General features: G+C 41.1%; 4 protein-coding genes across 6 annotated transcripts; 3 read left to right on the forward strand and 1 right to left on the reverse strand.

Annotated features, from left to right (window-relative positions):
* The first annotated feature begins 2,797 nt into the window (after positions 1-2,797).
* On the forward strand, positions 2,798-7,504 carry npy7r (neuropeptide Y receptor Y7). Of its 3 annotated transcripts, none has more exons than XM_079351927.1 (2): positions 2,798-2,951; positions 5,199-7,504. In XM_079351927.1, exon 2 carries the CDS (start codon positions 5,233-5,235, stop codon positions 6,346-6,348), a length of 1,116 nt encoding a protein of 371 aa, XP_079208053.1. In that variant the 5' UTR covers positions 2,798-2,951; positions 5,199-5,232; the 3' UTR covers positions 6,349-7,504. The 3 variants fall into 3 exon arrangements, with proteins under 3 accessions (XP_079208053.1, XP_079208052.1, XP_079208054.1); XM_079351926.1 differs by lacking the exon at positions 2,798-2,951 and adding an exon at positions 2,976-3,308; XM_079351928.1 differs by lacking the exon at positions 2,798-2,951 and adding an exon at positions 2,976-3,249.
* A 525-nt stretch (positions 7,505-8,029) lies between these two features.
* On the forward strand, positions 8,030-12,731 carry prelid1a (PRELI domain containing 1a). The gene is made up of 6 exons (XM_079351934.1): positions 8,030-8,167; positions 8,719-8,839; positions 10,612-10,837; positions 10,941-11,054; positions 11,332-11,410; positions 11,788-12,731. Exons 2-6 carry the CDS (start codon positions 8,748-8,750, stop codon positions 11,907-11,909), a joined length of 633 nt encoding a protein of 210 aa, XP_079208060.1. The 5' UTR covers positions 8,030-8,167; positions 8,719-8,747; the 3' UTR covers positions 11,910-12,731.
* Positions 12,732-13,328: 597 nt separating this feature from the next.
* Positions 13,329-16,471, reverse strand: mxd3 (MAX dimerization protein 3). Its single transcript, XM_079351935.1, has 6 exons — positions 16,250-16,471; positions 15,528-15,627; positions 15,310-15,339; positions 15,051-15,165; positions 14,689-14,854; positions 13,329-14,599 (listed from the first exon to the last, which is right to left on the reverse strand). The coding sequence occupies exons 1-6, from the start codon at positions 16,317-16,319 to the stop codon at positions 14,481-14,483; spliced, it is 600 nt and encodes a 199-aa protein (XP_079208061.1). The 5' UTR covers positions 16,320-16,471; the 3' UTR covers positions 13,329-14,480.
* A 915-nt stretch (positions 16,472-17,386) lies between these two features.
* fam193b (family with sequence similarity 193 member B) lies at positions 17,387-27,956 on the forward strand. The gene is made up of 10 exons (XM_079351919.1): positions 17,387-17,797; positions 19,134-19,412; positions 21,162-21,348; positions 23,206-23,424; positions 24,755-25,166; positions 25,293-25,476; positions 25,608-25,841; positions 26,170-27,226; positions 27,321-27,396; positions 27,515-27,956. The coding sequence occupies exons 1-10, from the start codon at positions 17,639-17,641 to the stop codon at positions 27,609-27,611; spliced, it is 2,904 nt and encodes a 967-aa protein (XP_079208045.1). The 5' UTR covers positions 17,387-17,638; the 3' UTR covers positions 27,612-27,956.

Below are 27,956 nucleotides of genomic sequence, written 5' to 3' on the forward strand. Positions count from 1 at the left end.
TCTATCTATATTGATTATGTACTTACATAATTAATTATTCAATATATTGTTATTTTTTGCATAATAATGAACATACATGTTGCCATTTGATTTTACCACAGTTATCTTTAAGCTTATTTACATCTTTTAGCACTGGTATTGTATGGTGAGTACGTGTGGAAGGTTATAGACCTCCAAGCAGACAGCCTGGGTTTGAGTCCGACCTGTGGCTCCTTTCCCTCATCTCATTCCCCACACTCTCCCTGATTTCCAACTCTATACATTGTCCTGTCTCCACATGAATGCACAAAAAGCCCAACATTAAATATTTAAAATAAAGCTATTTTACATCTGCTGTCCATTGGTAATACATGAAGGTAGTTAGGAAACTTTCTGCTTTCTACATTCTTTTTTTATGTGATTTAACATACAAGACTAGTTACCAAGCTGCAAAGGCTAAGCCTCCTTGTAAATGATTGATTCTTTCAAATGCCACTGCTGTAGTTTGCAACACAAGGTTTTAGCCAAGGCTATGTAAAATTCAGAGTTTGAAAATGTTAAGCAGGGGGGGAAAATAATTAATTGGGAAATAGGCAACAAATGAACTCTGTATAATCATAGTTCTCTGTGGGTTAGATATGCAACATAAAACTGGCTGAAAATATGTATTAAATCAAATGAGCTCACCTGTAGCCTGATTAGATGACATTTGCAAAACATCTACCGTACTCACACAACATCATTTTTGCAGAAGATCTGGTATTGGTTCTATAAAGAAATTCACACTAATTGGAACCTCTCAGCCAAATGTTTACCCAAGGGATCCAATTTTCAGATTTCACACTGTTTATATTTTGAGATCAATACTTTGTAAGCGCTGAGAAATTACAGACTGTGATCTGGACCATACCTGTTAAATTTCACCTCTGTTGGAGAAAACAAAAAGATAAGCTGGACCATACCTGTCAAATTTCACCTCTGTTGGAGAAAACAAAAAGATAAGCAGGTGGGAATGGGATTTCTTGGTTTGTGTGTTCTCCAACATTCATTCAGCCTGTGGGATTTATACAGCTTAAACCAAAACACAGACAGTCAGGAAGAATGGATCTGGTAGTGTCGACTGGGAATTTGGTCTCTCATTTTCTAATCCTGTGATCAGATCAGGGGCATAATTGCTTTTAGAGAAGGTTTACAGAAAGACTGATAGTATGAACTGCAATGGAACATAATAGATATGGAGGGGACTCAGACATAGATCACATGTATGTATATGTGGATTAATATAATCTCAGTTTTAATCTGCAATTACAACCAACATTGCAGAAAACAACAATTTTCCTCCCTGCACTTTTGAGAACATGGCTTGATTTAATACATTTGTGTCAATGACAGAAATCCTTATCATTCACGAATGCAAGTCATGCTGAGAGAGGTGGCAACCTTGACAGCAGTTACCTTGTGCACATGGAGCAAGGGGTGCAGCTCTCATAATCGAGGGAATAAATTGAAGTGGAGAGACAGCCTGTCCCAATCAATAAAGGTAATCTCAATAACTAAGTCAATTAGCTCAGCAATCATTTCATCATCACATAAATTCCCTGAAAGGATGCAAGGATCTCACACAGCACTGTTTCCTAGATGATTATGTATCACCTTGGATACTGAAAGACAACTCTGGACATGCTGAAACAAGACTCCAGGGAACCATGGTTCCTCTTTCCGATATTGAAAACCACATAGTGAATGGCTGTATAGAAAAAGCTTCTTTTTTTGTGCCAAAAGGTGTCAGTAAAGTACGTTTCAGCTTATCAAATCCCACCAAGTCAATGGTAATACATTCTGCAGGTCTGTCATGGTCATATCATGTTAAATAGAGTCCATGAATCCTGCAAATACATATGATTATTAACCGTGAAAATTGTATTACATTTTATTTAATAAACATTTTGCTTAAAGCTTTTCTTTTGTGAAGCAGTTTTTTTTTCTGAAAATCTGCCTTGAGAAATGTGCTGACAGGAAACCTATTATACTTTCAGTAAATTCTCCAAGCTTAGTGACAATATGTGAAGGAAAATGACTCCATCTACAATTCAATACGACACCTCATACTTATTCCAACCCTATTAAAAGGTGAATCAATTCAGCTGAATGACTCACTCAAATAAAATATGATTGAAATTCCCAACCAAACCCTGTTCAAATGTCCCAAAACTCAATTTGGTATTTTTTTCTTGTGCTTAGGCATCCAATACTTGATGATTTTGTTTACATGCAGCTTAACAATCCATTCACCATAAACTTTGATCTATTTTAGGAAGCCATGGCAGCTCAGAGAAATGAGCTTGTGAGATTTGCGTCTGTATTGTCTTCACAGTGAATCAGCTAAATCTGGCGGCGGTTTCATGCTGCTGCACAACAATAGCAAGTTGTATCACCAAGTACTTTTGATGCTGTTCATTTGATAGCTGAAAACACATAAGAGACGTGCAGCCTAAAAAAAGGTTGTGTTTTACAGTTGTTTAAGTTCCGAATATAAGTTAATTTAAACACAAGATAAAGGAGAAGAAGATAAAACAACAGCTGTGTTTAAAAAAGAAAGCCTGTGTGGAAAGTGAATAAAATATTGAGATAAAAAATATTAAATGTCATTAGATCAGTGACGTATTTCTGCGTTTGCATTTTAAATGATATTTTTTTGTGTGTTAGACGTGCATCCAATTATTGTATGATGCACTGGAAATGAAACAACATAGATCCCTCGAATATAAATGTCATCTACACAGCGCACTTCCTGCGCAGATCTCCAGTGACAGTCCCTGGCAAAGATGTGGACGCGTGAGAATTGCTTGGAGAACGCACAGTGGAGCCACAAGATGCGTACTGGGCACTACAGCTTGGGAGGAGCTTCGGGATTTTTCCTCCTCGTTCCACTCGAGTGAGGACTCGTTTGCAAAGCAGATTTAGTGGAAAAGGTGAGTCCGGTAATACTTGAATAGCTTTCATTTAGACTTTAATGACAGAAATGTATGTCTGAGGTGAACATATTTTTGCGTTATCTGTTATTTTCTAACAGCGTAACTTATGGTAAATAAAAGTATTGAACGTGCGTAATTTGGCTCTGTGGAGGACATTTGAAAAAGGAGGTCGAACAAGTGTCCAGATTACGCAGAACAGGAGATGATCTGTGAGCGAGGTGAATGGTTTGCACCTGCGGATTTGGTTGAATGAGCTTGGAGAGCTTCTTGGAGATAATTGAAGGCGCACTATTCAGTAAGTTAATTAAAATGTTACAAATTACGCACATCAATGAATCTTCGATCAGCAACAAGGTATAGGCGTAATTTAACGGCTCTGCGTATACTGAGTATGGTGAAAGATTGTACAAAGGCACGAGCTCGCCTTAAATCGAGGAGTAACATCGCTGATCAGAAAATGGTACTTTGAAATATTACTGATGTTTTGTAAGGTGCACATGTCGCCTGCTGTCTGTCTGATAAATCTCTGACTAGTATACTGTGTGGAGCTCGGTATGTTTTTGGTTTTATGGCAGTGCAACACTTGTTGTCATGACCACATTGTCTATAAAGATTCAAAGTTAACATATAAGTCATTTGCAAGATGAGTGTATGTATATTCAGTGTACCTGATATACTTTTATGTCTCTTATAAGTCTCACTCATGGTGTTTTACTTTATTTGCTCACATTTTCTGGACCATGGAGAGACAGAGTTATGCTTTTAATTGTTAATATCTCCCATATCTACTTATGGTTTGTTAGACCTCAGCAATTAGAGAGAGAACAATATAACTTGTCATAAATAAACATTGCAATACAAATCCTCAACAATAGTGCACATTTACATACACTCCTTATGTTCTCCCCATTTTTGACTGCATTTAAAAATTATGAAAAACAAATATTAACATTAAAAAAAAAACATCTCCAGATTCACCACAGCCAGCACAAATGTATGTCAACAAAGAGATGACATCTCACTGTTATTTCGTTCTTCTTATATCTTCAAAGAAAATTCCAGGGATTTATGTGAGCCAAAGAGTAAGTGCAAAGTCAATTTGGGTCAGTGAGTTCATAAAAAAGGAAATATGAGAGTTTTTAGCACCCACAAGTGAAATACTTTCAAACCATAGTATTAGTGATTTCTTTAAAGCCTCTGGCTGCTTCCAGTGTCATTTAATTAAATTAGCATTTATGCTTAATGAGGTGTCAGAGCCTTGGCTGTCATTTAAGACTCAAACACTGACACTAGTTTTTAAACAGGCAGCAACAAAATGTTCTCCCTGCATTCAACAGGAGTCGCAGCCTCTCACAAGTAAATTGACAGAAAAGACATAACATGTGCAGCCGAGAGTGTCTTGTACGAGAAGATTTCTTGCTGAAATCAACTTGTGCATCCTGTCCCAGCACTGATCTTTGTGGCAGAAAATGACAGAAAAAACATGCTTCGCAATATTTCCTTTATGAGATGCAGACTGTGAAGGAACGCAGTCTGCAGCTCTAATGACGTGGCTTTGAACCGACTGAATGTTTTGGATCAGTTTGCTTCCTCCATCATTTTCCTTTAGCCTTTATAATGACACATGTGTTCGTGAAAAACTGCAGGGTATGTGCACAAAATGTAATGCCAGCATAACCAAGCGGGCACTTGTACCAAGGCCATGTATCATGTGATATGAATAGAATAAGAGAATGGTTCAACATTTCTGTTCCATAGGGACATAGGTATTTATCTATGCATTAACATATTGTGTAGCATAAGGAGAAGAACATAATTAGATAGGAAATTCAGGAGATCAAAATATTAGACTATGGGTTCAATTCCAGCAGTACTAAATTCCGGATTGTTTCAGCGTTCAAGCATAAACTAGTGACACTTTTTGCTGGTGGGAGACCAGTGAGTCATCATATGGTCCCTTCACCAGGATCCATAATGATTGTTTGGGATCAGGCGTGGAGTGGGAAATACTTGAGAAACATCTTCCTGTGCTGAAAAGAAAAAAACGTGATGAAACCCTTTGAATTTGAAAGTAGTGACAGGAGATAAAGATCAGGGGTATTACCAGGGGTAATAAATAAACTCAAGCTTGCGTGTCTTCTCCAATCATGACCTTTATCGCTTCTTTTCATACCTTGGTCAAAACACAGTTCTTCCTTGTATATGCCACAGAATAAATTTGTTTCATGTGATTTCTCTCCTCAGTTGTCGGCTCAGCTTTGATCTGGCATCTTCCGCGATGAGCCCACCAGACACGTCCAACAGCACAGCCGAAGGAGAGGAAAGTGAAACCGATCCTTTAATTCTCCTCAACAACAGCATGGATTTCCATACACCTGGTTTTCACACTGACATCACCAAACACCTTGGGGTCCAAATCACATTAATCACAGCATATTCTCTCATCATTCTGCTGGGGCTGCTGGGGAATTCTCTTGTCATCTACATGATTATTCGCTACAGGAACATGCGAACTGTGACCAACTTCTTCATAGCTAACCTGGCCCTGGCAGACCTCCTGGTGAACACACTCTGTTTGCCCTTCACTCTGATTTACACTCTGCTGGATGAGTGGAAGTTTGGGGCTGTGTTGTGCCACATGGTTCCATTTGCACAGGCCTTGAGTGTGCATGTATCCATCCTGACTCTGACAGTCATTGCATTGGAGCGTTACCGCTGCATCGTCTTCCACCTTGGTCGGCGCTTGACTTGGCACTCCAGCTTTCTCATCATGGCTTTCACCTGGACTACCTCTGCTGTTCTCGCAGCACCCTTGGCCATCTTCAGAGAGTACCGCCATGAACAGATCCTGTCTATTAATATGGATTTTGCTGTTTGTTCAGAGAAGTGGCCCAATGGTTCCAGTAGCGATGGGGTCATCTACAGCCTTTTCATGCTGCTCCTACAATACATTATCCCTTTGGCCATCATAAGCTACGCTTACATCTGCATCTGGGTTAAACTGAAGAACCATATCAGCCCGTCCAGCCGCAATGACAGCATCAACCGCCGCAAAAAGACCACAAAGATGTTGGCCCTGGTGGTGGTGGTGTTTGCTATCTGCTGGCTGCCGTTCCATGTGTTTCAGCTGGCCAGCGATCTGGACCTGGTGCTCAGGCTGAAAGAGTACAAACTGATATACACAGTGTTTCACATTATAGCTATGTGTTCGACTTTTGCCAACCCTTTCCTCTATGGGTGGATGAATAAAAACTATAGGACTGGCTTCCTCATGGTCTTTCGTTGTGAGGATAAGCCGGATTCCTTACACCCAGATGGCTCGTTCAGGACTCGCTCAATAAGAGGTCGGACTCTGAATGGTCGCAATGGTGGACATCCTCCAACTGCTGTGTGAGATAAACACCTTTGAAAAAGCCTATAAATTACTGAACACATTAAAAGCACCTTCCGTTTGTGGTGCCTGTGATTCTAAGTAGCCTTTTGACTTGAATGGTCTGAGCTTGAGTGTCTTAGTCACTGAACAGGGCTCCAATGTTTGCATGCAAATTGTTTTATGTAAGGCTCGTCTTCACTTTGTAAACGGTACTTGTGAAAAAACAATGGTCTGACCTATTGAAATATGTGTTTAAAATGTTTTCTATGTTGTTATTTAACGTGTTCAACTGTATAATGTGTTTCCTGTAACTGCAAAATTATTGTTGGTATACGTAAAGGTCCAGTTAATTATGTATTCGATTTATACTTAGAATATGAATGTGTTAAAGACGGAAAAAGAGATTTTATTGTAAATTATTGAAATGAATTATTTTTCATACTTGTTTTTCCATTTGTTGGCTGTCCTGAACATTTGAATGAGTTATTACTGCATTTTTGATGACAATCTTCATCTAAAGAATCCAGATAAGGCTGTCCATGATTTCTTATCCATCAAAGAAGTCAATCGCTCCTACCTGTAATTCAGCTGTTCCTGATTAAACGGACCAGCAGGCCTCTGTGTCCAATGAAACAGGACTAAAAACTACTGAAGTTAAAGGAACACGTTCCTAATATGTTCACAGCATGAGACTCGCTGCTTTGAGGATACTTGTAAAATAAAGACATAGATATAGTTAAAACATGATATTTCACACTAGGCTGCTAAAGTGTCCTTTGTTCATGGTGTTAATTAATAAATAGGAACAGGAACATTATAGAGACATAATCCATGACTTCACCTCTGGGCACACATATGTCATTAACTGAAGGACATTAGCTTTGGATAAGTGAATGTAAATAAGGATACAGCAAGGTATAAATTTTTCTTTTTTTTTTATGGAAGCATATTAAATTGTAACAGTGACATTTCAAAATGATATTAAACTCTGCTATCTTATGTTAACTTAACACATTGAGTGCATCCACCCATTGTACTGTGATAGAGGAAAGATAAAACCTCAATTTGACAGTTGCACCATCTACATATGGGACGAAACTTAATCCTGAGGGAACGTAGACACAAAGAGGTTCATCAAAGTCAAACACCCAAACCTTCAGTAAATAAAGCATTTAAAACACCAAGGGCCTGCACAGTGTGATTCATTTTAGAGTTGAGGAAATGTATGGTTTATAGTGCTGATTTTTGACACCCACACTGTTGATTTCCTGGCTCAGCATACTGTGTATTCCTTTATGTGCAGTGGGTTATTATAGAAGCACTGAGCCTTTATCAAGACTACCAGCGCACTAAAATTGAGATTAGCCCCTTGGCACTGAACCTATGGTTAAGAGCTAATGCGTGAAGAATTATCTCCTCCTAACATCATGTTTTTCAGGCATGTATTAACCATGCGGACAAGATTATGCATGTCCCTCGATAAAGCTTGCAGAAAGAGTGTTTTTTTTTTTCAAGGTCAGATTAATATTTAAATGTAATATTCTTTAAGGTTCGAGTTCAAAGGTTTTAGTACAAAGGGACTTGTAAATGTAACTCTGACGTTTTCCCATCAGGTCTGTTGAAATGTGGTTTGACATTTTGCAGAGTCCTCTGCTGCTCTCTCGCGTTCAAACCGGAAAACACATCTGAACAACCGGATATGGCGTCAATGTTTGACCTTCTGTCTTTTTCGAGGCCGAGGCATCGTTTGACATGATTTGTCGGTGGCTGCATGGCTGAAGTTCATCACGACAGGAGAATAGGATGCAGAAACGTGTTATTTGATGGTGTCGCCGTACAGGTAACCTTTAAAAAGGAGCGATATTCTGTTTGAACGTCGGTGAGAAATATCTTGTGATCATACCGCCCATTCATTCACAGGGTACACTTTATGTTAGCTTAGCTTAATGCTAACCAGGAGGCTAAGGAGTGCGGACGTGACAGACGTGACTCGCCTTATCGATGGTGTCAAACACGGACTATTGAGGAGTGGATCAGTTCGTACCTGAATTAAAAGTGCCGACAGTCTTTGCGACACTTTTTTTATTAATAATGTAGAGTTTTATTTGCTTGACAGCTGTTAATTCAGCATGTTAGCTAAACGTTTGGCTTATCTCTGCTGTTTATGGTTGATTTTTTTATTAAGAGTTAAAAGTATAACCTCTAATCCTAAATGTTAGGCACCTTTTCATTGCTTGCCTTGTCCAGTGACTGAAACATGAACTTCCCCATGAATCGAAATGCCCTTTAAGTGACGTGTTGTGCATGTGTGCAAAGAGCAAACACAGCGTTAACTATTATCCTGCATTTAGAGCAAACCGACTCAGTCTCGTTTGTTCTGTGTTTCCGCAGGGTATCAGCACAGTAAACACACGGAGACAATGGTGAAGTATTACTGCTGTGCAGGTTTGCTCAAGAGCACCTGGGACCAAGTCTGTGTTGCTTTTTGGCAGAGATACCCAAACCCATACAGGTATGATCAATTTCATGTTTTATCAATCCACAAGCACTCCTCAACCAACACCTCGCACAAATAGGTGGCTTAAATGATTTGTCTGCACGCTGAGAGCATTTGGTACAGTTTTGAGCAATTTAAATGTTACTGTTCAGAGATTTTCAACTCATGTGCTTTTATTGGATGGATGGGACATTGTGGCGTTCCAGCAGTAGGACATCAAACACACAGTTAGTAACCCAACAATATAACATGGAATATAAAGTAAAAGATCACTAAAAATGTACAAAATATTAGAGTAAGAATGATATATATACACCAGGATTTAACTTGAACAATAACCTTTGTTTAGTGGCTTGTTACTCTGAGGTTTGTAGTTTCTCTGACTGGACACTGACTGGCTTATAAAATAAAAGTTTATTAACCAAAAAAAAAAAAGCACAGCATCAACCAGTCTTGCCATGGATCACCTGGGAGGAACATGAAGCTGATCTAGTCTCTGTCAAACACAGACAAACAGTGATCTGTAGACAGCATTGATCAAAGCAACAATCAAAAGAACATCTGTTTCCTTTTTTATTACCCAAGTCAACAGTTCCGCTTGTGACTTCTCTGAATACAGGACCCCGTCCAGCCAGTGTAAGGATGACTCTCATGTTATGTCAAAGAACATCACATGTTTTCACATGTCCCAGATTTAAACAATTCCTAGCTGTAATCTTACGCCGTCTAAAAGAGCAGTACATTTTTCCCCAAAATATTTCACTTCAGGTTCTTTATGTTTCATGTTAAACTGTGGTTAGCATATATAGGAAAGCAAATAATGCAACAGCAATCATTGGGTTTAATTGAAATGTGTCAGGTTGTGTGGAAAATAAACTGAAAATGAAGGATAACAAGGTGATGCAACTCTCTGCTTTAAACAATTGTAAAGATTAATCGAGGTGATAAATGGATTCAAAGGTGTCAAGGTTCACATCGGTACTCTGAAAAAGTTAATCGCAATGGTATCGTGAGCAGCTGAAGAGCAGAAGCAGCTGGGGAGCGAGATTTTGAAACTGAGAAGGCACCACCGTCTTTTAAGTCGGGGGTGTGGAAGCATTGCAAGAAGACAGGGAACTACACAAATAGCCCAACCAACCTAATGCAGCATCTAATCTATAAACCACAATGAGAAGTTCCTATGACATCCACTTGTTGAGAGAAAATGAAACACTAACAGGCCAAACCTGCAAAACTGACAAGCAGGTTTGCAGGAATCTTTTTCAGTCACCATTTGTCGACGGTCTCATCTTGTAAAATAAGTTGTGAGAGGATCGTATCGTGAGACAGTGAATCCTTACATCCCTACTTTAAACACTTCATGTAAATGAATTAATAATAGATGTGTTGGCAGAGTGTAAAACTACACCTGTTGTTAATACATACTAACCTATTCTGAAGTTTTTTGAAATCCTTTTATATCCTGCTAAAATGATTGTCCAAATAATGCAAACACATTTCCTTATAAGCTTCTTTTACATTTCAACTTGAACGAGTCAACGTTCTTGCTGTTGCAGTAAGCTGCCAAACATTGACACAAAGCATGACAGTGAAATGATCGTTTTCAACTCATGGTTGAGGTAGAGAATTAAAGACATGTCCGATCCACCGATCACTCTTCCATCTTTCTTCAGTTCCTGATCTGCTGTGTCGCTTTTTAAGGAAAAGCACGGACAGAAAAAAAAGTTTCAGACTTGCCCAGATCTTTGAGTTTTGTCTTGATCCATGACTTTCCTTCTGTCCCACAGTAACCATGTTTTGACGGAGGACATCATTTTCCGGGAGGTTACCCCGACAAACTGCCTCATTTCCAGACGTCTGTTGACCAAAACTAGCCGAGCACCCCGCTGGATGGAGCGATACCTTCCAAAGCACATGGCCAGCTCAGCATACATCATCGAGGACTCCATCGTCGACCCCAAGAGAAGGACCATGACCACGCTGACGTGGAACATCAGCCACGCCCGCCTCATGGTACCAAAACATTCGCTTCCACACGCGGAGCAACGCCCAGAGTAACAACACAACCTTATGATGCCTTCGTTTGTTTGTTTTTTTCCCCCCCTCTGTGTTTCAGTCGGTGGAGGAGCGATGCGTGTACGGAATTAACCCCGACAATGGCGGCTGGACGGAGATAAAAAGAGAAGCCTGGATCTCCTCCAATGTGTACGGACTCACCAGAGCTATTCAGGTCAGTAGAGGAAGGAGATTCTGTTTAAGAGCCCGGGGAAAGTGGTGTGCAGCATCTGAAAGGCAGACTTTAATTCTGTAATTGGAAACATAATACACCGTGTTAAGATGCAACAGCAGTAGTTGAAGCCGTTTGCCCAAATAGTTTTCGCTGAATGATTTATGACTTGAGTGTGAGTGGGCTTTTATCATTGCCCAGCTCTGAGAACATGTTAGTAAATATGTGACGACTTGAGTTACAGGATGTCAACTTCAGACCTTCTGTCTTCTCTTTCCAGGAATTTGGCCTCGCAAGGTTCAAAACCAGTGTGACAAAGACCATGAAGGGCTTTGAGTATGTGCTGGCCAAAATGCAAGGTAAATGCTGATGCACACATTAATGACATTTATACTTGGATAGTTTCGATAAAAGCATTTTTTGATCGTATGTTTGACGTTAAGATGAGTCAAATGATCTACTCTTTAAAAAAAAAAAAAAAGACACCAGTTTGTGGGGATTATGGTTAGAAGTTGCTCCTCATTACTGAAAGTGGATCTTAGGAAAGTTCAACTTGCGTAACAGAATTCATGGTGCAATGGCTCTCTGTGCAGAATCTGTAAGAGGACTTCTTTCTGTGCGTTGTCATTGTTTAGGACTCGAGGGAAGAGTTGAAATCAGACAGCAGTTTATAATGCCAACATAAATCCACAGATACTGATACTGACATCATAACGTCATGTTGTGTCTTCTGTAGGCGAGACTCCATCCAGAACTCTAGCAGAAACTGCTACGGAGCGAGCGAGAGAGACGGCGATGGCAGCGAAGGAGAAAGCCAAAGATCTTGCCTCACATGCCCAGAAGAAACAATACGTGTGATGAAAAACATGCATATATCATCAGCTATTAACAACTGATACTGGGACAGCTTTATCTTCACCCCAACCCTGACCGCTGGGGCTAAGACAAACTGGTCCCAGTAATGGGTAGATGCCTCTATGAGGAAGCTTCCAACTTAAATGGTGGATGGACCATAAAAGGGCTTGAGCTGGTCTAAGAGCCTCTTTCAGTCTCCTTGTTTGCCTCATGCTGAATATGTTTGACCTTTTATACCAGATCATCTCAGTGTTTACCAGAGATAGCGATAGAGGAAGCGATGGCTGATTGTGGCTCCGGGTGCCATAAAATGATCACAGCACTTTGCCAAGCTCGATGCTTTTCTTAGACTTTTTCTGAACCTCTGTTGCCCATCAGCGTTAACTTTTGAATCTGTTTTTGTTCCAATGAGTATGTCGTGTTTTTGTAATAGCTTTTTTATCATTGCCAGCTTCGTATTTCGGAAACTGAAACTAGCATCCCACAGAGTATGTGGGACGCTAATCCACGTGTACGATTTACTCCCTTCTGTTTTGTTGCTTTAATCCAGTTCACCCAACCACACCTTCATAATCCTACCAAGACTGACTGCTTCAAGTTGAAGTGTATTGACTGATAAAGGGTCCATATTGTTGGCAGACAGTTATATGGAGAACATACTCATTTAGAACGTTTGAATGGTGATACAATCTGGTCATATAGCACTTAAACGTTTCAACACATACAATGACTCCTTGTAGTGAACAATGATCTTAGGTCCAATGATGGAACCAACAAAAAGAAATGTGCTCTTATTGTACCAAATAAAACCAGCTTGTCAACAAATGGACTGATTGAATTCTAACTATCGTGTTGTGGTTGTTTTTCAACACTTGGCTGTATCTGTTTGAGGAAAGCAGGTATTTGCATAGATGTTCCTGCTCTATTTCCTCCTCAGCACAACTGATTTAAAGAGCCTCGACGTGGTGGTCAGTCAGTCAACCTGCTCTATCGTGCGTGGTTGTCTGGGGGAAAAAAAAAGTCTGGATTGTGCAGCTGCACATATTTATAAGTGATGGAACTAAATGGTTGTATGAAGCCAATCAAAACTGTTCAGTAGTACAAAGTCTCTGTACTTTCACATTTGTCTGCTGAAAAGGAAGCTCTTTGGAGTTATTAAAATCTGTACTTCCTGGGGAGGGCTCATGCTGTTGGAACTTTCCTTGGTGGCGCTCAACCTGGGGTCAAGACAACTCCAGGTGGTTGGAGCACAAAATGAAACAAAAATTAAACAATACTTTGACCTTATTACATTAAGTAACTATATATGTAGTTTGGGACAAAATTGTCTAGAGGATATACAAATATAGCTGAGTGATCAAAAAAAGGAGTATTGTTTAGTTTAATTGAAACCAAACTCTTTAAAATAATCAGAAAACCACATAAATATAGAAAATATTTATTCAATAAAAAAAGCTTACATCAGTACAAAAATGCTACATAATATTACTGGGCGGAGAGACAGATGAATGCATACATAATAAAAGATAAGGCATCTTGCATATACAAAGTGAAGAAAGAAGCACCTCCTGTCATTAAATATATTTCAGTGAATATGATGCACACTTGTAAAACTGCTGACATCGCTCAATTATTACAAGTAGACGTTACCTGTTAGACTAGCTGCATGCATAATTGAAACTGCTGCTGACACATTGCTTGAGCAATGATGTGGACAGTTGTGATGTACTAAAAATATCTTTAATACTAGGCATCGGAATCCTTGCACTCACAGACTGAAGTGTGTACAAATGCACCTAATGAACACTCGGTACGGTTATTTAGTTGCCAGTTTTAAAATGTGCAATTATGACCGGTTCATTTCTGTTCACGGTTCGTTTTGATATCTATCCACAATCCTTCAGAATTAAAAAAAAAAAAAAAGACAAGTGCAATGTGAGGACGCTTTGTGCAACAGAAGATAAAGATCAAAAATACATGGCTGACCTTAAATAAAAGTACAATACAAAAAAATAGAAGCGATTTATGTTTAAGTGCATGCTACACATTACATGACTGAAAGATGAACTTTGTGCTAAGGAAATGCTGTATTGAATAAAAAGAAATCTGGTTTAAGGCAGAACTCAGTATAGATATAATGTAGTAAAGAATAAGTTAAGAGTACTGAATAAAAAGCCCTTATTTGGATGTTTTTTTAAAAAAAAAGCTCCTTACGATTAAGGAGCAGACGGTTTCATTCTTTCAAGTTACAGATGTCTCATAGCCTTTAAAGAAATGCTGTTAATGCTCGCCAGAAAATATAAATGCTAAAATAAAGTTACATCCATCCCAGCCCAGTGAATTTTACTGCTTATCAGTGCAAATGGACTCAGCTCATTCATAATAGTATCATTTAGCTTGTAGTCTGACATATACTGAAAGAAAGACACACCTAAGTTACTCAATAACAATACAAAATGTTCAGTTGTGTGGTAACCTCTTTCTACATCCTCCTCCTCTGTCTGCTGTTTTTGGAATGTTTTCTCCTCTTCCTGTTCCTCGGGTGACACAATGCGAGTTAGCGTCTCACTGCCGTCATAGCCAGGCTTTATCCATGGTGGAGTAACAGTGGTCTGAATCAGTGTGTGTCATGCTCAGTCCGTCAGAGTCCATGCAGTCAAACACGATGCTCTCCACATCAACCTCCACGTCCTCTGTAAATGAACAAAGATCACATCCATTTGTAAAGGCAGTTTTTATGAGATTTAGCAACGAAATGCAACTATGCTGAGTTGAGACCGACCTCTATCAGAGTCGGACCTCTCTGAGGACATGGTCGACCCCTGGCTGTTGTTTCTCATCCTCTCTGTGCCTCTCTGCAGCTGCTCCAATCGAACCTGCAGCTCTCTCTGCTCCCAACGGAGGCGGCCCTTCAGCTGCACTGCACGCTCGTCCTGCTCCTGCAGCTTCTGAAAAGAGGAAGCAGTAAGAGAGACGTGAGCAGTCGGTAAAAAAAAAAGGATTTGGAGGCCAACAAGCAAAAAAAACTTCTTTTTTTTTTTAAGGAAGATAACAAGGCCTGCTCTTTAAGAGGTGAACGTCCTGTGAATTCAACAGAACAGGGAAAACATTAGCATACGTTTTTCTCCTGCCAGTCGTCTCTACCTTTATGTGAAGCTGGGCTCGTCTCAGTAGATTGAGGGTGGTGTTCCTCATCGAGTCAGACGACAGAGGGACTTGCTTCTTGAGCTGCTCCAGGCAGAGCCTCAACTGAGCCCTTCTGCAAAGCACAATAATAAGCAAAAACTTGTGATTTGTATACGTGCAAGTGAAAACAGTAGTTCAACAGTGTTTCCTGTTATGATAGGAACAATTGGCATTGAACGTATTATAATACTGATAGTGACAAAAAAATCCAAATGACCTGTTTTTCTCCAGCTCGTTGTGAACTGACCTGCAGTAACAAAGAGAAAAACTGTTTTAGCGCTGAAATACAGAAATGTCATGACAATGGCTGCTGCTGAGCACTATGTGCACAACATGTTCATGTTGAAAAACTTGCATAATCAAAACTAAGTCAAGTGCTACACAAACTACACAACCACACCCTTTTGTCAGTTATCAGTTATGTAATGTGCTCACCTATTACCACCAGCAGATATCTTTTTGCTCTTCTGTTTGCTTCTCTTATCGGAGTGATCTGGACTCAGCGGCGGGACTGAGGCATATCCATGTTCTGCCTCTGTGCAGGAAAAACAAAATCAGAAACAAAGTAATTTAGAAAACAGTCGTCAGTGCCATATAAAGGTTCACTTTATTAGAATAAGTTACCCAATGGTGCTACGATTATATATCTACTAGGATCTGACAGGATTTGAAAAAGGATCGATGGCTGTCATCAGCATCAGCATCAGCTGGAGGATCTGTTTTTGGTTTTGGCGCCATCACACACAACATATTCACTGTCATACACCCACTTTCTGTAAACTCACGAATAGAAATACCCGGCACAATGTCTAAAGCGCATGTAAATAAGAGAATTGTCAAGTATTGCTTTGTTTTTAGCTCTCTTTCATTCATCGTTAACAGCGCTTGCTCAGATTCATTTTTTAAACTGGACCAGATTGGCGCCTTTGAGTACAAAGCTGCGGCCGATATGTAGGTCACTGAGTCAAATGGTAAGGATCGACTAAAAATAACCTTTAGGAGATAATCTCGAGTGTTTCAAATACAGCTGTATTAGATCTGACTCCCGTATCATGTTTTGCATGTAAGGATGCTGTTGCTTCATTGTGCATTTTGTTGTTTTAACAAGCATCAACTTCCTCCCCTTGTAGACTAACAATGTGTCACAAAACACTTACCCCTCTCCCTTCTTTCCAGAAACTCAGCAGCCCGAAGGAGCACCTGAATGTTGCAAACGTTTCCGTCCATGATTAAATGTGTTAAAACACAACAAAAAAGCGGGTAAACAACCTACTATGGCGCAAAGCGTCAGTAGACTGAAGTAGCTGAAGCTGTCTGTGTGTCCTCCGTCCTCAAGCCTCTGAACGTCCCAACTAACACTGGAGCTGCGTTCAAGTGTCTACAGAGGCTCGGACATTTCAAACTTTACTAACATCCATGCTGAAGAGAGAAACGATCATCTTCAGATATCTGCATAAACAGAAATTATAATGGCGAAGTACTAACAATCATTTTTACTTTTAACTATTTGAAACTCTTAGTGATCTGATAATTAATACATGTGCCCTCTCTTACTGTTAGACATGTTAGAAATGTTATGTCAAATGCCTAGAATATAATAATGAAAAAGTAAAAACATGACCTATTTTACAAGGCATGACTAAAGAATACTTCATAATATAAACATGTTAAAAAAACATGGTTTCCTCTCTATAACTTGTGGTTTGGTTTGGTATATGTGAAGGCTAGTTTAAATTTCCAGGTTCTTTAAAGGCAACGACAGACAACGCAAAACGTCATTGTCAAGCCCCCATCCCCTCTCACGTAGCCTTTATTTTTATGACATTTTTTATCGGCTAACAACGACATAGACATAATGTGAAAGCATATTTATATAGAATAGCACACAATAGAAACACACGTTGTATGAAGTTCTGCAAAGTTTTGCTGTTAACAATATTTTATTCTTGTTTAATGTCTTCTTACAGTCTTACACTCAGTCGCAGAGTAGAAACAAAATGCTCCTCCACCCCAGCCTACATACACGATTTTCCCTTTATCAATATTTGCTAATGCTATTAAAGCAACAAAACACGACTTGGCAACATTAGAGAAATGTAAGTATAACATTTGATTGACAATGTTTGTGTGTATATATATATATATACACACACACACACACACACATATATATATATATATATATATTATATATATTATATATATATATATATTATTGGCTAAAGTGTTCTTTGAAAAAATAGAAGAAAGTGGGCGGAGAGGATTGCCCTTACTAAATATGGCGGCGTGTGGCTTCACCGCCCCTATCAGGCTTCCGTAGTATTTACCGTAGGAAAGTGAAGCCAGCTCGCCAGCAGTATCTTTAACCTATGAACTCCTGAGTGTGCCAGTCCTCCGCCATATTGACTGTTGTCTTGACTGGAGGAGATAGAGAACATTTTGTAGGTCCGAGAAGAAACGAAAGTGTGCTTTTTTAAAAATAAATTGATCGAAACTGGTGCAAACTTGGTCCAAAAAAAGCGTCGTTATAAACAAACAGCGTCGTTATGGCGAGGAAGAAAAGCAAGCAGCAAAGTGTGGCCCAGAAGGAGCTCGATCCTGAACAGCAGACCGCACCGAAGAGCCCAGTCTCTCCCGGCGATGCAGCTGGCGGTGGCGGCGGAGATGCTGGTCTGGATAGACTGTCCACCAGCAGGGCGAACCAGGTAGGTTAGCTAGCACCCTGCTGTACAAACAAGACTAGCATCCCTTCTGCTAATACAAGCATCCCCCTTTGTGCTTTTATTAGTGTGGCTGACTCCTGCTGAGGTGAAGTTATGTGCATCATTGAAAGCTGTTTTAATCATAATGGTAGTCACTGTTGGGTTGTAGAGCTCACACGTCTTTAGACATATAGAAAAGCCTGAACTTATTGGGCAGAACTGGCGGCTTTGAAGGAAGCATGGCGAGCATTGCAGCTCACCTTTTCTCTACCTACCGGACAGGTGACATTGCACCTCATTTCAAGCCTTTACAACTCTTCAACCGCCCAGCTAGCCTTAGCCAGGTGGCTAGCCGGGCTTTCACCCTCAGCTAGCGTGCTGCAAGCGTGCAGACTGTTTCCTCCCGAACCCGTCCTCAAAATCCCCTCACATAGCACAGGCTAACCAGCTAACATGCTAGTTAGCCGATAGGTAAATGGTTTATAGTAAGGGTAGCTAACTCCTAGATGCGGTTTAAGTTGTTTACACGACTTAAAATAGTCTATTTATGTTATTTGGCTGTACCACACTCTTTCACCAGAGTGTGACAGTGGGCTTTTCTTTCAAAGCTTCGCTGCATGTGGTTATCAGTCTGAGATGTTATGACAGAGCTATCTAAAGTGACATTACAGGGTTTTTTTATTGTTCAACTGTCACCTCAGTGACCTGTTAACCTTACACCTGCCATCTGAGGAAGCGTGGCTGCTGTTTGTACAATTTATTAAATGTTATACCTGAATTAAAATGCCTGTCAGGACCACAGACGAGCCACACACTTCAAAATAAAGTGCTGTGCGAGGAGTTAACCTATTCTTTTTAAATCACAAATATGTGGCTGATAATATAAGTCCACATAGAGAAGCAGGTCGGAATAGCCATCATCAATATATCTCTGTTTTTGTTTTTTTTTTGTCTGTAAAGCTGAAGTGAATACCATCTAACTGCACTTATCTCTGTGAAAGGGAAGGAAAAAAGTGTCAGGTTTTTGTTTTGGGATAGTGTTGATGTCACTTCACTGGAACTGGAGGACATTGGTTTTAGGTTGGTGACCTAAAATAAACAGTCAATAAAGTGTGCGCGTGCACATAGAAATACTGTTATTAATGATTGATCCACTTAACTACCTTATCTGTTCAGTTTCCATGATCAGCTATTGATAATTGTTCTGACAGACTGAGCCTATTTCATTTGATGTTATTTTGCTTTTTGAGTTTTACGGAATCATTTATTACATATCACAGTTTGACTCGATTCACATCCCAAAATTTGACCTCATCACCCTCTCCTTCTCTGCCTCTAGCCTATGCACACCTGCTGCCTCTTGTGCCATCGCGAGTTTAAGGACTGGGGAGCGGGCTCTGTGAACGGACTCCCTGCGGGCCATGGGACCAAGCTGGCTGATGCTGTGCCTGCACTCTCCCAGGCGTTATTGCGGGAGGCGCCAGGGCGTAAGCTTGCTGATGCCGTGCCCTCACTGTCACAGTCCCTGTTGGGAGAGGTGCCTCTGTGGATTTGTCAGAGCTGCTGCAAGAGTGTGGAAGAGGAGGAGAGGCGGAGCACCCAGGAGCAGCAGACGCCGGTAAATAAAAGGGGACTGATTTGGGTCATATGTCTAGATCCTTTTCAAGACTTCTTTTTCTACTTTTTAGTTAAACCAAGTGCACTTTTGTTAACTTTGGTAATCACATTTCAATTCACCAGATTTGCTTTTGTATTTGTGTGCATGCTGACTTTATACATCTGTCTTTTTAACTGGTTTTAATGTTTGGGTTTAAACTTTAAGTCTGCTCATATCTCCTGAGGTAACATCATTTGTTTCACATATGCATCCCGGATAATATCTATATAATAACAAGAGGACTGCTCCTGACAGCCTCCCAACCTGGCTGTTCACATATGCTTCTCACAGCCGGACACTATCCCTGCCAGGCAGAAAGAGGGGTGGGGTAGGGGGGGGGGGGGTCTCCTCACGTAAAAAAAAAACACACACATTGACAGAGTGGAAGAAGCAACAGAGTCCGCTACATGAAGCTATAATGACAGTATTTGCCTTTAATACAAATGCTATGTGTAGTCCAACAGAATGACACCGTCAACAAAAAAAGCAGAGAACAGAAAACTTCATGCAGCCGTTTAATTACGTGCACGGAGAGCCTAGTGCTCGCATGCACCATGCAGCAGTACACAAACGTCACTCCCCATCCTATCGGCTCAAGGTGAATTATCCTGCGGCCATCTCACATCAGCCCACTCTGCCTGGCTATGGGAAAAAAATTCTACGCGTCTGGCAGGAGAAACTTTGGGTGCAGTCCGAGCGAAAAATGGCTCGTCCAGTTTTTCAGGAGATTTCTGTGTGTCAAAAAGCTATAAGTGTCTTTGGGCCATTTTCAGGCAGGTGCAGCCATTACCTTTGCTTCCTTCAGTCTTTTTACAAAGATACTTTACATAAAATGCAAATGTGAAGATCTACTGTATACTTGAGCCTGACTGCAGATGTTATGATGATACTTGGCTAAAACTTGCAAGTGCCAAAAAACCCCCAAACATCTTCTAGGACTTACATACACTTATTCATGTGTGAATGCAAACAGACACGTTTTGCACTACGCAGAGTTTCTCCTGTCAGACCCCCCCCCTAGATTTTTCTCGCAGCAAGTTTTTGTGAGCGTATGTGAGCATGCAGCAGGATATTATCCGGAGTATTCACCTCGAGCCAGTAGGAGTCTGTGGTGACGTTTACATCCTGAGCATAGACTGTATTAACACGAGCGCTACGGTCTCCGTGCATGTAGAGAAACTGCTGCATAACGTTTTCTGTTTGTCAATTTGTTCTCTCATCAATCACACTATTCACATTATAGCATCATATAACGGACTCTCTTGCTTCTTCCGCTCCTTCTGCGTTGTTGTTTTTTTTATGTCACAACCTGCCTCTGGAGACCCCCCCCCCTCCCTCCCTCGTCTTACGGGGATCGTCTCCCACTGTGAGGACTATATATGAACATGATGATGATATTTTCAGTAGCGCTCTGGAGAGATGTGGATGCATACTGGCCTGGAGCGAAATCAGTTGTTTCATTTTTTTTTTTTCATGCAATACCCTTTTCACACAAACGGAAATCTCCTGAGAAACTCAGCAGATTACGTAGAGGATCTGCTTATGTGAACCTAAACAGACAAGTTTCAAGATTGATCTTCACATTTCTTAATTTGTTACATGTTAATGTGAGGAGTTACTAGTGCCACCATGTGAGCCTGTGCACGCAGCCCTGTGATTAACCTGTTTTTTTTTTCTGTTTTCTTTCTTCTTCTCTTTTTTTTAATGAAGGTACCATTGTCACACTCTTCCTCCTGTAAGTCTCAGAGCTGCGGGAACGGTTACCCCGAGCAAAGTACTGTGGACTGGGACCCGAGTTCCTTCCTGTCAGCACACAAACTGTCAGGTCTCTGGAACTCTGCCCACACCAACGGAGGGGAGCACTGCAACCACAACACTTCTTCACACTCACAACAAGGTCTGTCAACTCAGGGTTGTACACATACGTGTGTGTGTGTGTGTGTGTGTGTGTGTATATATATATATATATAACTGATTCACCATCATATGCCTTTATTCAAGGCTATGATGTGAGTTTTCAGTCTTAATTAGGTTAGAATCAGAGCCATACAACTGGCTTGTCAGCATACCTACGAGTGTTTGATGCATTTTTAGAAACTGTGTTCAGGTGTTACAAAGGAGATGCAGCGAAGAAGAACAAAAGAAGCTTGTTGTTGAAGCTCACAGGCTTTCTAAGGTCCTTACAGCAAAGCCTCATGAAATATTAGTTTTAAAATAAGCCCAGAGTGCTCAGGTAGAGCAGATACATTTAGAAATAAGAGAGAGAGAATTTTCAATGAAGAGGCTTTAAACAATTAAGAGAACAGCTTGGGTCAGAAGCCCCCGTAGATTTTAATGCATGTAATTAAATTATGCTGACTTGTGATACATGCAAGTTGTGCTGAAACGAATACATTCAAATCTCAGTGGGAAGGTCAAAGTGAAGTGTCAAGAAAAGAAACTTTTTAAAACATTGGGTAAAAATACATTTTCAAATCATTCAAAAACTAATAATGAGACCATCTTTCATTGAGATAATGAACAATAATTCTCTCTCACCTGAATTCTCATTCTTTAAATATTAATACCCCCCTTAAATGGATTTCTGAAATTCTCTGACATGAGCAAGTTTCTGATGTAAATGCAGCTGTGGAACTAACTTTTTTTAAAACGAAGAATAAAAAGATCAATATTGTTCTGTTTAAACACGACAGTAGACGAGGCAGAGAAGATACAGGGGATAAAACTACCTCCACCATACTCGACCTGATCACAAAGCGATTGTCTGAATGCACGTTAAGTAAAGCGAGCTGCGTCGTTCCTGAATGTAAAGAGATCTGATGATTTCTCCAGATTCCATCAACGTTGAACAAGAACAAATAACACACCTATAAGGGTCAAGGTTGTAACGAGTTGTTGTTGTTCATGCAACAGACACTTGACATGTATTTATTATTCAAACAGAATTGTCCAAATGAAAGAAAAAGTTGAGGGGAACATTTTTGAAATGCCCAAAAGAGGCACATTACACATTAGACATTAGACATTAGACTTTAGAGTTCACAGATAGAAGTAAACTGGATTGAAGTCCGTCATCTAAAATGAGCTCAAACTGTCATTTGACTGTTTTGTGACTTCATACGACTGCTTACAAAGTAAGTCAGGCGCTCTCCATCTGTTGGTCTGGATGCTGTTGTGGAGAGAACAACACTTCAGCCGGCTGTGGCTTTTATCGTAGTATGTTTTCCATTTTCATTTGACTCTGATCAAACTCCACCAAAGGTTCCCCGATAGACGCGCGGGCCTGTATTTATAGTTTGACAAATATCTGAAAGGATCATTTTTGCTACATTGCTTTGAAAGCTGGGGAAGGGAAGGTGGTCATAATGGACGGCATGTTGAGCGTGGCTGTGCCCTTCTTTATATCGAACACATCAGTGAGACGTTGGATCAGAACTGATCTACATAATGTCTGACTGTAGGAAATGTTGAAGTGGGTAGGACGTTTCAGTGACTTTTCACTGAAATTCTATTCAGTCTTTCTTTAATGTTCAGGTCAAAAGAGTTGGAGCATGTTGCCCCGCACCCGCCTGTCTCATGTGGTTGAGAAATGATCACTATTGGACGAATGAACAAGATTCAACATGCCTCCAAAAAGCCGAGAGTTATGAATTATGAAACACGAACTGAGCTGAGTGCACTCATAGAAAGCATGGCTCCAGACTGTTTCTTGTTATTGTAACAGGTTTAACTCCGATGTTTTTCTCATTCTCAGGTCTAGCAGCAGGTTCAGCCTGTCATGAGAAAAGAGGACTTCATGAAGCGCCCGGAAAATCAGCTAAAACATCAGCCACCAAAGTCTGTCCCTACAGTCACCCGTCATCCCAGAACTCCAGCGGCTCTTCTGCTGGGAACCCCCTGTCTACCTCAGCAGACCTTTGTAAGACCACTCCCAAGCACTTCAAGACCATGTGCCGTCGACCAACTCCACCAGGTGACCATTATCTTTGACTCTGGATGTACACTCAGTTGAGTGCTGCTTTCAGTGTAGCTTTAACCGGTAAACGTACACACTACGTCCTGCAGTTAGTGCGCACGTATGGGGCCGATGAGCCCAGGAGGAGGGGCCCATTTTGAATTCTGAATCATTCTACGGACTCTACCTTTTAGAATATGTCCATTAAATACATGATGTGAACACACGTTTTCAGTTGTCAAACTGTAAAGTGGTCGCTGATCTAGAACAGTTGTTCACACTCATTTTGTTTTTTAGTTTTTCTTTGAAGATTCGCGTTTGCTTCACGCTCGCTCGCTCTCTCTCTTTCTTTCTTTTACTCCCCTGGACTGAGGGAGTAGAGTCAGTTGAAATACCATTCAATGGATATTGGCATCATTTTTCTTTTTGCTTATGATAGGACTTCACAATGATCAAATCTCAGCCAGTGAGGCCCTGATTAAAACATTTGACCTGCAGCTTATTATAGACTAATGCATCTGGATTAGTACCGTATATAAAACATCTGTTCACGCTGTTTAATTCCCTGAATAAACAAAAACGAGAGGCAGACGGGTGAGAGACGGCCAAGAAAGGCCTGATGAAAAGTTAGTTGGGTAATTGATGGCTCCTTCAGGAGTGAGGAGGAATGCAGTTCTTCTTCTCTGTTTCTCCTTTATTTCATTCATTAATGAGTTACATTAAACATTGAGGGACAAAGAGAGTGTTAAAAATAGCTGTTTAAATCTTTGGAGAAAGTGAGACCTTAATGCAGAAAAATGCGATGAATGTATATTTTAATAGATGATTAAATACATTTCAGTTTCACTTTACATCGAAAAAGACACCTTCATTAATTATGCAACAAAATAGACAAGGTTACACGAAATAGAGGATTTCACATGCTACGTTCTCTGCAGATGTTTTCTAATGGGAGTGACAGATGCTCATGTAACCTGGTGAAGTTTGATCTTTTTTTTTTTAAGAAAAATAACAGTTGAGGATTTATTATGAACAAAGATTTGAATTTTCCTTTCTAGAAAAGTTATAACAAAAAAATGTTTTGTCGTCAAATTTAGCTCTTTGAAGAAAAAAAAGGCAGAATTTCCCAATAATTGGAACTTACTGGTTAAAGGTGAAACACTGGAAATAAGAATTGGACAGTGATTCAAGTGTAAACATGTGACACATTGATGGAAATGGGCCTACTCATGTCAAAGGATTTGAATAAATACTGTGCTCATCAGTCAGTAATAAATCCCTTAGATGTATGTGTGTGCGTCAATGTTTTTTAATCTACAACTCGTACTGTCTGTTTTCACTGTTTCAGGTGAAGCCTTCCACGCCAGTGACCACCATCAACACACAGACTTGTCGGTACCCCCCAACAGTCCCACCGGACTGTCGTCCCAGCATTCCTCACTCCTGCCTCCAAAGCCGAACTCGGGGCAGCACGGCCACGTGACCTCCTCGTCTGGCCCGGGGGTGGCAGCCCACGCACCCTTCTCCCCGCTGGTACCAAACCTCCACGGCCCCACGGCCAAACTCAATTCTCCCGGCCCTGACAGCCCAACATCTGTCCACAAGCCCAGCCCGTGCAAAAACTCCCACATTCCTGCCGTGAACACACAACACGGCAAACTGGGCACGTCTATCATGGGCTGTAACCACCCATGTAACGGACACAGCGGGGGAACAGTGCCCACTTCAAATGTAGGCCATCTGACAGCTGGGGCCTGCAGGTTAGTATTACTTAGTTAACATCCTTTTATTAATGACTATGTGAAACTTAGAAACGGCCCCTGAGCTATGTTTATTCAAGATATGAATCCCTAATGAGGGTTTGTATGAATTATTTCCTTTTCTAGGGACCAGGCATGCAAGGGGCACAAAATGACAAATGGCTCGTTGTGCCACCCTTCGTCTGAGCTGGAGGAGGGGGAAGATGAAGACAGCAGCTCTGAGAGGAGCTCCTGTGCCTCATCGTCTACCAACCAAAAGGACGGGAAGTACTGCGACTGCTGCTACTGCGAATTCTTCGGACACAACGCGGTACATCGAAGCTTTTTGTTGCAATGGTCTTTCAAGCAGTAACAGAAATCTCCCGTGTCCATTATACCTGTACAACATTGATGAAAAACTGATAACATTTAAAGATATTGTAATCTATCATTTGACTACAGCCTCCAGCTGCACCAACGAGCCGGAACTACGCAGAGATCCGAGAGAAGCTCCGCTCACGTCTGACCCGGCGTAAAGAGGAGCTGCCTCAGCGGCAGGACTCGGACCTAACGGCGACAGGGACCATCGACAACCGAGACGTGGACGAGCTGCTAGACTTCATAAACAGTTCGGAGCCCAAACCTGTAAACAGTGCCAAGGCGGCCAAAAGAGCACGGCATAAACAGAAGAAGAAGGTGTGGCAAATTCAGAATATTACCTTTTTAGTCTCATGTTCCCTTAATGAAGGAAGCCCATGCTCTTGTCCTCACACTTCAGAACATCATGAGGACACTCCTAATGTAGAGGACGCTTGTCAAAATAGAGATCTAAAGCTATAATCCCTATAAATGATTTTATTCCAAGCACCTCCAGCTTTAACGGCAATAACAGTAAATGAATGATCAATGATATACATATAGTGAATATACACACATATTATGAATGAAGGCTTCTTAAATTCCTTGTTGCCATTTACATTATGCACCTTTTCATACTCTCAAGCCTGTTCCATTTCTGTTTCAGGAAAAAGCTCAGCAGGGCAACATGGGTGCTGCAGGCAGTGACCCCCACTCCAATCCATCTGAGTCTGCAGACGAGCCCCTACCTGATGGTTCAGAAGCCAGTCGGTTGCTCGACTGGCCACAGCTGGAGCTCGAGCGTGTCAACAGTTTCCTCACCAGTCGGCTCGAAGAGATAAAGAACACCATCAAAGACTCAATCCGGGCCTCGTTTAGCATGTACGACCTCAACCTGGACGTCAATGACTTCCCAAAGAAAGCAGCCACGTTGGAGGGCAACCATTTACTGTCACATCTCAACGGTTCCTCGGACATGCAGCAGATAGACCTGGACCTGGCCCCTCTTTCACTGGGAACCTTTAAGAGCCATCTGGACCTGGTTAACGGATGGGATGACACAACTACTGTTTCCTCCTCTAACAACAGCAACACACCACCAGGGGTCCCTGCTGGGTCCAAGGACATCCAGCGGTTGCACACTACCCCAAGCCTCTCAAAGCTCATTAGAGTTCGATCCCCAGAAAAATGCACTTCAACTGGATCTGACAGTTTGCCGCAGGTGCCTGCCCAGGCTACAGCGAAATCGAAAGAGGATACCCCCGATCCCAAGAATGTGGGTGCAAAGTCAAAGAAGAATAAAAAGCAGCAGCAGCAGCAGCAGCAAAGGCAAGATCTGTCTGTGTCAGAGCAAAACTCCAACAAACCAACCAAAGCTGCCTCTGGGAATGACACGCAGAAAACCAATGAGTGTAAAGAAATGGCCTCTAATGGCTCAAAAGCTGCCAACAAACAGCTTCAGCACTCTGCAGACAACCAGAGAAACGGCCCCAAGAAAGCTGAGGAGAGCAGATCAACCAAACATCCAGCAAACGGAGCAAATGGCAGCCTCTCGAATGCAGCAAGGGGAAAGGGTGAAACGGAAACGCGAGGAAGTCGGTCTGAGCAGGATTCCGAAAGCAAAGCTCAACCCACCATCACGGCAAACGGGCAGCAACAGCAGCAGGCCAAGGGGAAGAATAAGAAGAACAAGAACAAGGGGGAAAAATCCAGCAGTGCGATCGGTACTTCAAACTAGCTGCAACACCTTACACACATTTTTTCTGATTCTACATTTCCATGTATTAATCTAATGTTAAACCTCTGTTAAATCCCCAGACGATGTATTTCTTCCTAAAGATGTCGATCCTACAGAAATGGATGAGATTGATCGGGAAGTGGAATACTTCAAAAGGTAGGCTCTATAGCTGTTTAACTAAACTCTTATATTCCTGTATCAATCACATGTCTAAACTGGGCATTTTTGTCGTCTTTTCCTGTTTTGTTTTTTTGTCCGTCTGTGTTCACTCTAGGTTTTGCCTTGATTCTGCAAAACAAACTCGCCAGAAGGTAGCAGTGAATTGGTCCAACTTCAGCCTCAAAAAGGTTCCTTCCAATGCAGCTCAATAACTTGGATGAGGGCCAGAAAAAAAAAACTCTTTCAGTAGAGCCCCCCATTAGGCCTGAGGCCTTCTCTCATTCCCTGTTTCTTCTTTTCCTTACTAAGCCAAGGGACCCTGGTTCAAATTCATACTCTCCATTCAGAAGACTGAAACATAATGTGTGGCTGACAGGCCAAGGATCATTCTCTCAAGGCCAACTCCACCCTTTGCTGTTATTGCAATGTTCACTAAATGAGATGCAAAAATGGAAAAAGAAGTCTGTTGAATCCTCTGCATCCATGTGCTTATGTAGTATGTAAACAATTACCTTACATGAAATAAATGTTTTTATCACAAATCTGAGACATTTTAA

The sequence above is a fragment of the Symphodus melops genome (genome assembly GCF_947650265.1).
Source record: "Symphodus melops genome assembly, chromosome: 9".
Lineage (NCBI taxonomy): Eukaryota > Metazoa > Chordata > Actinopteri > Labriformes > Labridae > Symphodus > Symphodus melops.